Source organism: Staurois parvus, unplaced genomic scaffold, assembly GCF_062004578.1.
Source record: "Staurois parvus isolate SC_StPar_1 unplaced genomic scaffold, SC_StPar_1.0 ptg000038l, whole genome shotgun sequence".
NCBI lineage: Eukaryota > Metazoa > Chordata > Amphibia > Anura > Ranidae > Staurois > Staurois parvus.
This window is the reverse complement of record NW_028317834.1, coordinates 742,124-753,963: the sequence shown is the minus strand read 5'-3', so window position 1 is coordinate 753,963 and position 11,840 is coordinate 742,124. Positions and strand designations below refer to the sequence as shown.

The following is an 11,840-nucleotide window of genomic DNA, read 5'->3' as shown; positions in this document are numbered from 1 at the left end:
CACTTCCCCCCTAGTGGAACAAATCCCCATATAGTCTAAACCTTGGACAAATGTATCGTCCATCCAGGACACAACCAGGTGATTTCACCTGCCTACTGTCACATACCCCCCCTCTTGTTTCAACCTTGGGGTTGTAACACCAGTAGCCAGGCAGGCATGAACCCGGGATAAAGCATCCACATTTCCCATCTGAACTCCAGGTCAATGCTTTACCGTGAAGGTAAATTCTTGTAGGGCCAGGAACCACCTATTTACCCTTCTATTGGTCTCTTTATTTTGAGCCATCCATTTCAAGGGAGCGTGATCCGTGACTAGGTCAAAATGTCTGCCTAGCAGATAGTTTCGCAGGGAATCTAGAGCCCACTTTACTGCTAAACACTTCTTCTCAATTGTGGTGTAATTTTCCTTGTGAGACTTAAGCTTTCTGCTCAGGTAGATTACCGGGTGCTCCTCCCCCTTCCAAACCTGGGACAACACTGCTCCTAAGCCAACATCGGATGCATCCGTCTGGACCACAAAGTCTTTTGAGAAGTCTGGTGAGTATAGAACTGGCTGGCTACATAAGGCCCTTTTTAAAGACTGAAATGCTGCTTCAGCCTCCGGGGACCACTTAACCACGACCGACTCCTTCCTTTTTGTCAAGTTGGTTGGGGCACTGCCAGAGAAGCAAAATGGGAAATGAATTGCCAATAGTAGCCAGCAATACCTAGAAAAGCCCGTACCTGCTTCTTGTTGTTTGGGCGTGGCCAACTCTATCGCTGCAACTTTGTTGATCTTGGGTTTTATTACTCCTCTCCCAATGGTGTACCTGGCCTCTTCCTGTCCAATCATACACTTCTTTGGGTTGGCCGTAAACCCAGCTTTCCGTATTGAGTCTAGTACAGCCTGAACTTTTGGCAAATGTGAGGCCCAATCTGCGCTATGGACAATCACATCGTCCAGGTAAGCTGCAGCATACTTCTGATGGGGGCGAAGAATTTGATCCATTTTGCGCTGAAAGGTAGCCGGTGCATTCTGTATCCCGAACGGCATTCTTCTATACTGGAATAACCTTCTGGGGTTCCAAATGCAGTCTTCTCCTTTGCTGACTCAGCTAGGGGTATCTGCCAATATCCTTTGGTCAAATCGAGCGTCGTCATGTACCGGGCTGCTCCCAGACGGTCGATTAATTCATCTATCCTCAGCATGGGGTAGGTGTCAAACTTTGTAACTTTATTTAACTGTCGGAAGTCGTTACAAAATCGCCAGCTCCCATCCGGTTTGGGCATCAACACTATGGGGCTGGACCAGTCACTCTGGGACTCCTATCGCAAGCAGGTGATTTCACCTGCCTACTGTCACATAACATATGTAAATGTGACCCCCATGTCAGAGGTTTGATTTCCACCTTTATATACACAGCTACCAGCTCCACCACCTTACACTTCATCCCATATACAGTTGTGTTCAAAATAATAGCAGTGTGTTGGAAAAAGTGACTAAAGCTGAAAATCCTTCTAATAGCTTTTATTTCCATCCACACAAATGCATTGGGAACACGACACATTCTATTCCAAATCACAACATGAAGAAAAATACATCAAATTTGTGTTGTTCCTCTAAAAAAATATATAGACTGAAAAATGTTTGAAGATTTTGCTTTCCTTTGAATGACCTCATGAATATTTGGTTGTAGTCGCACTGTTTCTGAGAACTGCTGTACATCTGTGTTGCATGGAGTCCCCCAACTTCTGGCCCCTGTGATCAGGCATTTCCTCTTCAGCATAAGACAGCATGACCTCTTCAAGTATTCTGATGGATTCAAACTGATCCATGATCCCTGGTATGCGATAAATAGGCCCAACACTGTAGTATAAGATACATCCCCATATCATGATGCTTGCACCACCATGCTTCACGGTCTTCACAGTGTACTGTGGCTTGAATTCAGTGTTTGGGGGTCGTCTGACAAACTGTCTCCGCCCACTAGACCCAAAAAGAACAATCTTACTTTCATCAGTCCACAAAATGTTGCGTCATTTCTCTTTAGGCCGGTCAATGTGCTCTTTGGCAGATTGTAACCTCTTCAGCACACGTCTTTTTCCCAACAGTGGGACTTTGCGGGGACTTCTTGCAGATAGCTTGGCTTCACATAGGCGTCTTCTAATTGTAACAGTCCTCACAGGGAACGTCACACCTTCTTTCATCTTCCTGGAGCTGATTGTTGGCTGAGTCCGCGCCATTTTGGCTATTCTTCCATCCATTCCAATGGTAGTTTTTCGCTTTCTTCCTCATCTTTCAGGTTTTGGTTGCCACTTTAAAGCATTTGTGATCATTTTAGCTGAGCAGCCGATCATTTTCTGCACTTCTTTATATGTTTTCCCCTCTCCAATCAACTTTTTAATGAAGGAACGCTGTTCTTCTGAACAATGTCTGGAACCACCCATTTTCCTCAGAATTTCAGAAAGAAATGCACTGTAACCACCATGTCCAACATTTGCTGCCTTCCTTCCTTAAATAAGGGCAATAATTGCCACCTGTTTATCAAAGAATGAATGACCTCACTAATAGAACTCCACACGGCTATTATTGTGAACACGCCCCTTTCAATGAGTGATTCAATGACACAGAATCAGCAGCATGCATGTCATGACTGTTGGGTCTGTTGGATTTCTATGACTCTACTACACCTGCTAGGAAATTATTTGCCATGTAGAAATCTCATATGATATCCTCCCAGAATGCGCTCTCCTGCATGACCCCGGGGGCATGAACCTGGCGATCTCCATGATCGCTGTGTCCTATGACACGCTGGTCATCGGGAATTGCAGTTGCCGGTTCTCGACTGCACTTTCCTCACACTGTCAGAGCATGAGGAAGGTACTGCCAGCAGTTGTCAGAGGATGGATCATCAGGGCACTTATGATCAGTGCCCTGAGGATTGGTGCCCAGCAGCACCACCCACCAGTTCCGCCCACAAGTGCACAGCAGTGCCACCCACCTTTGCCCAGCAGTGCTGCCAATCAGTGACAACTATCAGTACCCATCATCAGTGCCACCTATCAGTGCCGCCTCATTAGTGCTGCCTATCAGTGCCCATCAGTGCTGCCTATCCTTGCTGCCTATCAGTGCAGCCTCATCAACGCACATCAGTGAAGGAGAAAAATTACCTGCAGGGAGTAAATACCACCAAAATAAAGCTCTATTTGTGTAAAGAAAAAAAGATAAAAATTTCAATTGAGTACAATGTTGCATGACCGCGCAATTGTCATTTAAAGTGCGACAATGCTGAAAATTGGCCTAGTAAGGAAGGGGATATAAGTGCCTGATAGGCAAGTGGTTAAGGACCCCACTGGCACCTATCAGTGCCGCCTCATCAGTGCCACATATCCGTGCACATCAGTGAAGGAGAAAAATTACCTGTTTGCAATATGTTATAATAGAAACAAAGAAACTTTTTTTTTTTTAATTTTTTGCTCTTTTTTTGTTTATAGCATAAAAAATAAAACACCCAGCGGGGGGTAAAGACCACCAAAAGAAAGCTCTATTTGTGTAAAAAAAAATTATAAAAATGAGTACAATGTTGCATGACCGCGCAATTGTCATTTAAAGTGTGGCAACGTTGAAAGCTGAAAATTGGCCTGGTAAGGAAGGGGGTATAAGTGCCTGGTGGGCAAGTGATTAAGGACCCCACTGGCACCTTTTGGGGGGGTAACCGAAATTGACAGGTACCCGCTCCCACTTCTACTGCAATCACCTAGGTGATCAGAAGTGGAAGTTGTCCCCCCCCCCCACCCTCCCTCCCTCCCTGTAGTCTTCTGGGACACATGAAAGGTCCTAGAAGACTACAGGACCATTCACAAAGCACAGAGATACTCGCACATGCTCAGTGGGCACCCGGATGTGAAGCCGCAAGCTGTCACAGCTGGGTGCCCACACTGAAGATGCCGGCACTGGAAACACAGGGCGGCCGGTGAAACGGGCTGCGGGGAGGACACCACGAGATCGAGGGACAGGTAAGTGCTCGTCTTTTAAAAGTCAGCAGCTACAGTTTTTGTAGCTGCTGACTTTTATTTTTTTTTATTTTCACTGGAACTCCACTTTAATGTATGAAGATATTATTTGTACTGTACAAATTACAACCTGTACGTTACCTCTAAGGGTTGTACCCCTTCTGACTTACTGTTGGTGAGTCCTGCAATCACATTGTTATCAGCTCCTTGTAAAACTATTATCTCTTTCCAATAACATCTATGAACAAGAGAAGATATGGACCCCACAATTCCTCTATATACTCCACAATTCTCCCATGTGGACACCTCGTAAGTGGTTCTCCAGTATAGACTCCCAGTTTGGGGAACTCATTTAGAAGAAGCCGTCAGCTAGAATCAAACTCACTACTCTACAGTATGGTGAAGACCAAGGAGGCCTAGCAATACCAAATGTTAGACTTTATATTATAGCTGCCCAACTTCAACATCTTACCAGGTGGGACTTAGTAGACACATTAGATCCCATCCATCGGTTGCTACTTCCATCAGATACAGATTTCACATCACTCTCACACTTGTTAATGGGCTTCAGATGGCACCAGTGGGAAAGGCATGATCTCTCATCTATTTATTCCCGTCTTTTGACTCTTACCGAAGACTTATAGAAAGAAATGGGAAACAGAGAAAATAATAGAGAGTGGTGGGAGGTGATTGTGACCTCCATACCTCTCATCTCTCTGTCCTCTTCACAGAAACTCAGTCATTTTGTTTTGCGTAGATCTTTCTGGACTCCAGCCCAATTGTTCAGCTAGGACAGGAGGGATTTCCCCTTATGACCCCAATTGTAGTGGTGATGTCGGGGATTTGATACATGTTTTGGAGATGTCCAAAATTTTTCAAAAAGTGGAACAATATGACCAGTATTGTAATGTTGGTGTTCAATATTCCTCGGGTGTGCCTCTTGGTCTCAATAGAGGAGGAATTATTTACACCTCCTCCTATTACAAGTCATATAGCAATAGTGAGGCTGCTTGACCATAAAAAAATATCCCGATCTTGGCTATCATCTCAAACTCCCAGCAGACACCAGTGGATTGAGCAGGTGATCTCCACATTAACAGCATAGGTTTTTAAAATTTTAGCTTTTTTAGCTCCATAGAAGGAGAACGCCCAGTTGTATCCTACTGAATGGTGACTACATTGGAGACCCATACTTGGGGTATGATCCTGTAGACACGGGCCTCATTGATCGGTGTCAGCTATCTATGTATGGGGGGGGGGGAGTTACTTGCCGTGTACAGCTGAATTGTTCTAGGCTGTTTCTTCTTTTCTCTGTTCATTTGTTTATAAAAGGTAAAAGTGACACCATAGACAAAGCAAGTTATTGTTCTGTATGATCTGTAACAGTGCCACAACTGCCTATACGTGAGAATGTATGACTCCATTGTCTGGGCTGAATGTTGGGAATACTGTGCGCACTTACAAACTTTATTAATACAATCTATTTGATGAAAAAAATACTGTAGATAATGCTGTACATATTCTTTCTATTCATAAGATATATTTAGTAATGAACATTAAAAATAGAAATCAACTTTATGTAGCCCTTTATATAGAATTCTTTTTTCTTTCTCTACAGGTAGATTGATGAACCAAGTTTTCGGTCATGTTGATCTTCATGAATATAGCTGAGTCACATGGAAAACAAGACATATGAAAGTCTTTATTGCAGCTCACTGGAGGATTCACACGAGATACAAGTCATATCTGTGTTCTAAAAGTCATGGTTTGGATCCTCTTCCACATTGATCCAGCCTCAGAGGACAACAGGAGAAAAGGAATTTCAGTGTTCTGGAAGTGACAATGGCTTTACAATAAAGTCCAAACCACATATACATAAGAGGAGTCATTTCATACTACTTCTTGTTTGGAGATTTTACAATGGAGAGAAAATATATCACACACCAGAAGGTTCACAATGGAGGGAAGTCATATCATTGTTCTGAATGTGGCAAAACTTTTACAAGCGAGAGAGACCTTATAATACACCAAAGAGTTCACACCGGAGAGAAGCCATATCAGTGTTCTGAATGTGATAAAGCTTTTACAGTGAAGTCACGTCTTCTCACACACCAGAGGATTCACACTGGAGAGAAGTCATATCAGTGTTCTGAATGTGATAAAGCTTTTACACAGAAGTCACATCTTATCACACACCAGAGGATTCACACTGGAGAGAAGCCATATCAGTGTTCTGAATGTGATAAAGCTTTTACTCTGAAGTCAAATCTTATCAGACACCAGATGATTCACACTGGAGAGAAGTCATATCAGTGTTCTGAATGTGATAAAGCCTTTACAGAGAAGTCACATCTTATCACACACCAGAGGATTCACACTGGAGAGAAGTCATATCTGTGTTCTGAATGTGATAAAGCTTTTACACGGAAGTCATATCTTATCGCACACCAGAGGATTCACACTGGAGAGAAGTCATATCAGTGTTCTGAATGCGATAAAGCTTTTACACGGAAGTCAGATCTTATCAGACACCAGAGGATTCACACTGGAGAGAAGCCATATCAGTGTTCTGAATGTGATAAAGCTTTTACAGGAAAGTCAGATCTTATCACACACCAGAGGGTTCACACTGGAGAGAAGTCATATCAGTGTTCTGAATGCGATAAAGCTTTTACACGGAAGTCACATCTTATCAGACACCAGAGGAGTCACACTGGAGAGAAACCAAATTAATGCTCTAAATGTGACAAAACGTTTACAGTTAATGCCGGTCTAATCTATCACCGGAGGATTCACAAATTTCTGCATAGATTAAATTCTGGAAGAAAAGAGATATTAAAGAAGTTTCAGGTGTCACAAGTTAGTTTCACATCCCCAATGTCATCCCACAACCTAGAGAAGAAGGGAGAAGATAAAATGTTACCTTAAAAGAAACAAACTAAAATCTGAGCAAACTGGAATGTAATGATTGGATGAACTGAGTTTAGTGCTTATCTCCATCAATACACAACTAGAAGGGATTTGAATATTTTATCTTTTGACAATTTTTTTAAGATAAGCATCAATAATTGAACAGCTTCCCTCATGATTCTCATCTTTATCTTTTTTTATGGAGCTTTGAATGAACATGTAATGCATTTTCATGATTCACCAACTGAGTTGTGTTTCCAAGCATTTTCTTCATTTCTGGATCCTGAGGTAATACATGACAAGCACTGCCTCAGTACCAGAGACTAGGATGGGGTCTATTATCTTGCCAAGTCTCTGAAGCCTCAGTGGGAGAGTCCATTCCAGGTTCTTCTGACTATTGATACATCATCAGCCAGGCTTGAGGTCTCCAGCTAAGCCCACCTTGTCCACTCCTCTCATTACATGTTCCATCTCCTCTCCCATTAACAATGCCTTCTTTCCACATTTCATCTCCTCTCATTATTATTATTATACAGGATTTGGGTTGGGTTTGGGTGATATTTGGAGACAATATTGGTGATGTAATTTGGGGCAGTTATAAATGACTTTATATGTTATTGTTAATGTTTTGAATTTTATCCGTTGGGCAATGGGAAGCCAGTGGAGGGATTGGCAGAGGGGGGTGGAGGACACTGAATGGAGGCCACTGGAGGGATTGGCAGAGGGGGGTGGAGGACACTGAATGGAGGCCAGTGGAGGGATTGGCAGAGAGGGGTGGAGGACACTGAGTGAAGGCCAGTGGAGGGATTGGCAGTGAGGGGTGGCTGATACAGAATGGTTAGTAAGGTGAATGAGTCTGGCAGCAGCCTTCATGATAGACTGAAGAGGGGATAGCCTGCAATGTGGTCGGCCAATGAAGAGGGAGTTACAATAGTCAAGGTGAGATATAACAAGGGAGTGAATAAGTTGCTTAGTGGTTTCCGAGGTTAAGAACGGCCATATCTTGGAACTGTTGTGGAGGTGAAGTCTACAAGATTTGGACAGTGATTGTATTTGGGACTGAAAGGACAGATGGGAGTCTAGGATTACACCTAGTACCCTGGCATGAGGGGAGGGACTGATGATTGTGTTATTGATCTTGATGGAGAAGTCATGGAAGAGGGCACAGGCTGGAGGGAATACTAAGAGCTCAGTTTTGGAAAGATTGAGTTTGAGGAAGTGGAGTGACATCCATGCCGATATGTCGCTTAGTAGGTTAGTAATGCGAGAGGAGACTGAAGGGGCGAGGTGAGGAGGAGACTGAAGGGGCGAGGTGAGGAGGAGACTGAAGGGGCGAGGTGAGGAGGAGACTGAAGGGGTGAGATGAGGGGTAGAAAGATAGATTTGTTTGTCATTAGCATAGAGGTGGTACTTAAAGCTGTGGGAGTTTATCAAGTGACAAAGGGAGGAGATGTAGATGGAGAAGAGTAGGGGTCCAAGGACGGAACCTTGAGGGACCCTTACAGAAAGAGGGAGTGGAGAGGAGGAGTCAGAGTTATAGGTAACGCTGATGGAGCGCTGCGATAGATAGGAGGAGAATCAAGAGAGAGCAGAGTCTTGGAGGCCAAAAGAGTTGAATTTTTTGAGGAGGAGGGGATGGTCAACTGTATCAAAAGCTGAAGAGAGGTCGAGTAGTAAGAGTACTGAGTAGTGGCCATTGGTTGGGATGAGTACGGAGTAGTGGCCATTGGTTGGGATGAGTACGGAGTAGTTGTCATTGGTTGGGATGAGTACGGAGTAGTGGCCATTGGTTGGGAGGAGTACGGAGTAGTGGCCATTAGTTGGGATGAGTACGGAGTAGTGGCCATTGGTTGGGATGAGTACGGAGTAGTTGTCATTGGTTGGGATGAGTACGGAGTAGTGGCCATTGGTTGGGAGGAGTACGGAGTAGTGGCCATTGGTTGGGATGAGTACGGTGTAGTGGCCATTGGTTGGGATGAGTACGGAGTAGTGGCCATTGGTTGGGATGATTACGGAGTAGTGGCCATTGGTTGGGATGAGTACGGAGTAGTGGCCATTGGTTGGGATGAGTACGGAGTAGTGGCCATTGGTTGGGATGAGTACGGAGTAGTGGCCATTGGTTGGGATGAGTACGGAGTAGTGGCCATTGGTTGGGATGAGTACGGAGTAGTGGCCATTGGTTGGGATGAGTACGGAGTAGTGGCCATTGGTTGGGATGAGTACGGAGTAGTGGCCATTGGTTGGGATGAGTACGGAGTAGTGGCCATTGGTTGGGATGAGTACGGAGTAGTGGCCATTGGCCATTGGTTGGGAGGAGTACGGAGTAGTGGCCATTGGTTGGGAGGAGTACGGAGTAGTGGCCATTGGTTGGGAGGAGTACGGAGTAGTGGCCATTGGTTGGGATGAGTACGGTGTAGTGGCCATTGGTTGGGATGAGTACGGAGTAGTGGCCATTGGTTTTAGCAGTTAGTAGATCATTAGTGAGGTTTAGTAGGGTAGTTTCAGTGGAGTGTAGTGAGGGAATGCCAGACTGTAAAGGGTCAGGAAGGTTGTTGTCGGTGAGGTGGGAGCTCAGGCGATTGTGGACTAAGCGTTCTAGGAGTTTAGAGGTAAATGGCAGCAGGGAGATGGGTCTTAAGTTGTTCAGGTTGGTGGGGTCCAGGGAGGGCTTGTTAAGTATGGGGGTGATGTGCGCATGCTTTAGAGGGGAGGGGAAGGCACCAGTAGAGAGGGAGAGATTGAAGATGTGAGTGAGGGAGCATAGGATGGAAGAAGAGGGTGACCGTAGTAGTTGTGAGGGGACAGGATCCAGGGGGCAGGTAGTGAGACGGGCTTCTGAGAAACCTTTGTTGACCTCTTTGGTAGTAGCAAGGTCAGAAGAGGAAAGTGTTGAGGGAGGTTTAGTATAAGTTATGCTAAGTGGGATGGATGTCTGTGCAGTGGAGATGCCCCTATGAATTGCATCAATCTTGTTTTTGAAATGATTTGCAATCTCGTGAGCAGTGAGTGAGGTACTGGGTGGAGGTGGAGAAAGTTGAGAGTTAGAAGTAGAGAAGAGACGATGAGGACTGGATGACAAGCTATTGATGAGAGTGACAAAGTAGGCTTGTCTGGCAGCATGGTGGGAGGAATTGTATGTGAAGAAAGCAGATTTATATCAGGTGAATGCTTGGTGAGATTTGGTTTTACGCCACAATCGCTCCAGCACACGACTATGTCGTTTAAGATCTCTGGTGTGGTCAGTCTGCCAAGGTTGTAATGGGCGGGGCCTGATGCTTCATGTTAGAGGAGCAAGTGAGTCTAATGTGGATGAAAGTGAACTGTTGTAGACAGCAGTGGCCAGGTCAGGGCAGGACAGGGGAGAGATTCTGTCATAGAGTTGGTCAGTTGCAGAGTGGAAAGGAGAAGGGTTCAAGTTGTGAAGGTTTCTGCAGGTGATTGCTGATTGGAGGGATAAGTGTTTGAAGATGAGGAGACTGAAGGTGATGAGATTGTGATCAGAGAGAGGAAAGGGGGTGTTTGTGAGGTTGTAGGATATCATCTCATGGGTGACAACCTTTCAGGCAGGTCTGCGGCTGTGACACCAGCTAGAAAGAAGTCTCTGTTCAGTGAGAAAACAACATCCCAAGCTGATGCAGGCCTTCCAATACTGAGTTACTGCTGATTTAGGGGATGTATTCAGCAGTAAAACGTAAGCCCAGCTGGCCACTTGTGTTCCATGTGGTTCTGCCAAATGGGATTCCATCAGGTGAAGATCAGAAATCCTTGTTCCATGTTTTCTCTTTCCAGCTATTACTCCTCTCCATAGACTAATCACACAATACAACTGCCAGAGATCTGAACTTACAAAGTGCTGAGTGTGCGGTCATATTCCTACCACTTCTTCCGGGGGACTGACATTCCTCTGATTGGGGTTCACAATAATCACTCTGAGTGCACACATCTCTTTTTGGTGTAAAGTTTGTAAAGAAAACTTCTTCTCCCTGGAAATATTACAACGTTGGCACCAAAGTGTAACTATGGGCAAAATCACTAATGACATTAATAATGAAATCTGTCATTAGCAGAGCAGGTTTTGTTTTTCCGAGTCTCTTATTGTTTTATTTTTTTGTTGTCCCTCCCAGTAGATATTTTTTGTCTACTTCCTGTAGAAGGCCAAGTCTTTTGGGAAAAATGGCAGTTGGAGGGGTCGGGGCAAATCCTATAACACTGCTGGGGGTGCTCACAACTGTCAGTTGTCATTCATATGGGGGGTTGGACCTTATAGAGAACCTGTTGCTGTAACTGCTGTAGAAGCGTTAGCTGAAGTTGGACTTTACTTGTTGTGTGTCTTACTTATAATCTATCTAAGACTTCCCTGTACAGGGTGACAACGCTGCTGTGTAATGTTCCTGCAGAATGATCAGGGTTGTCACCCTGATACAGAAGGCGGGAAAATAACAGATGTACAGACAGGACCAACAGCTGATACAACTATGTTGCAGAGGGAACTCTGGGAATGCTAATGACAGATTGCATTACACATTCAGTTAGCAGACTTCCTGCTGTTGGTCTGATGTTTGAATTGTGTTCTGATATTTACTGTCCTGCTGTAAAAGGTGTAAATGATCGCCCGCATGTTTCCGGTAGTAGCAGGGACTACAAACTCATATCAGGAATAGTAGGATGGCTACCTACCCAAGGGGGTCACCTTTTTGGATTTGGGGGAAACATTTCACATGGTTTCTTTCCATTAATGACACCGACAAGGGGAGTCTCACTTCACTAACAATAGGAGAGCCAATCACAGGCCAGTAACATTTCATGTTGTCTCAATGTATTGCAGAATGTTTAATCCCCATTGGTCCAATGGATTCCTAGTCCTTCCAGATAACATTTGCTTCTTGTGTGGAAGGAGCGCCCTAAAATGGCTTCCCTTCAATTCCACCCATAGCTGTA

At 44.6% G+C, this 11,840-nt stretch overlaps 1 protein-coding gene across 1 annotated transcript in view; it reads left to right on the top strand.

Moving 5' to 3' along the window:
• Window positions 1-5,633: 5,633 nt before the first annotated feature.
• Window positions 5,634-11,840, top strand: part of LOC149470565 (uncharacterized) — a 48,807-nt gene continuing 42,600 nt past the window's right edge. The window contains exon 1 of the mRNA XM_089662349.1: window positions 5,634-6,699. Within this exon, the coding sequence (XP_089518475.1) occupies window positions 5,913-6,699 (787 nt within the window). The 5' untranslated portion in view covers window positions 5,634-5,912. The remainder of the gene's footprint in view (window positions 6,700-11,840) is intronic.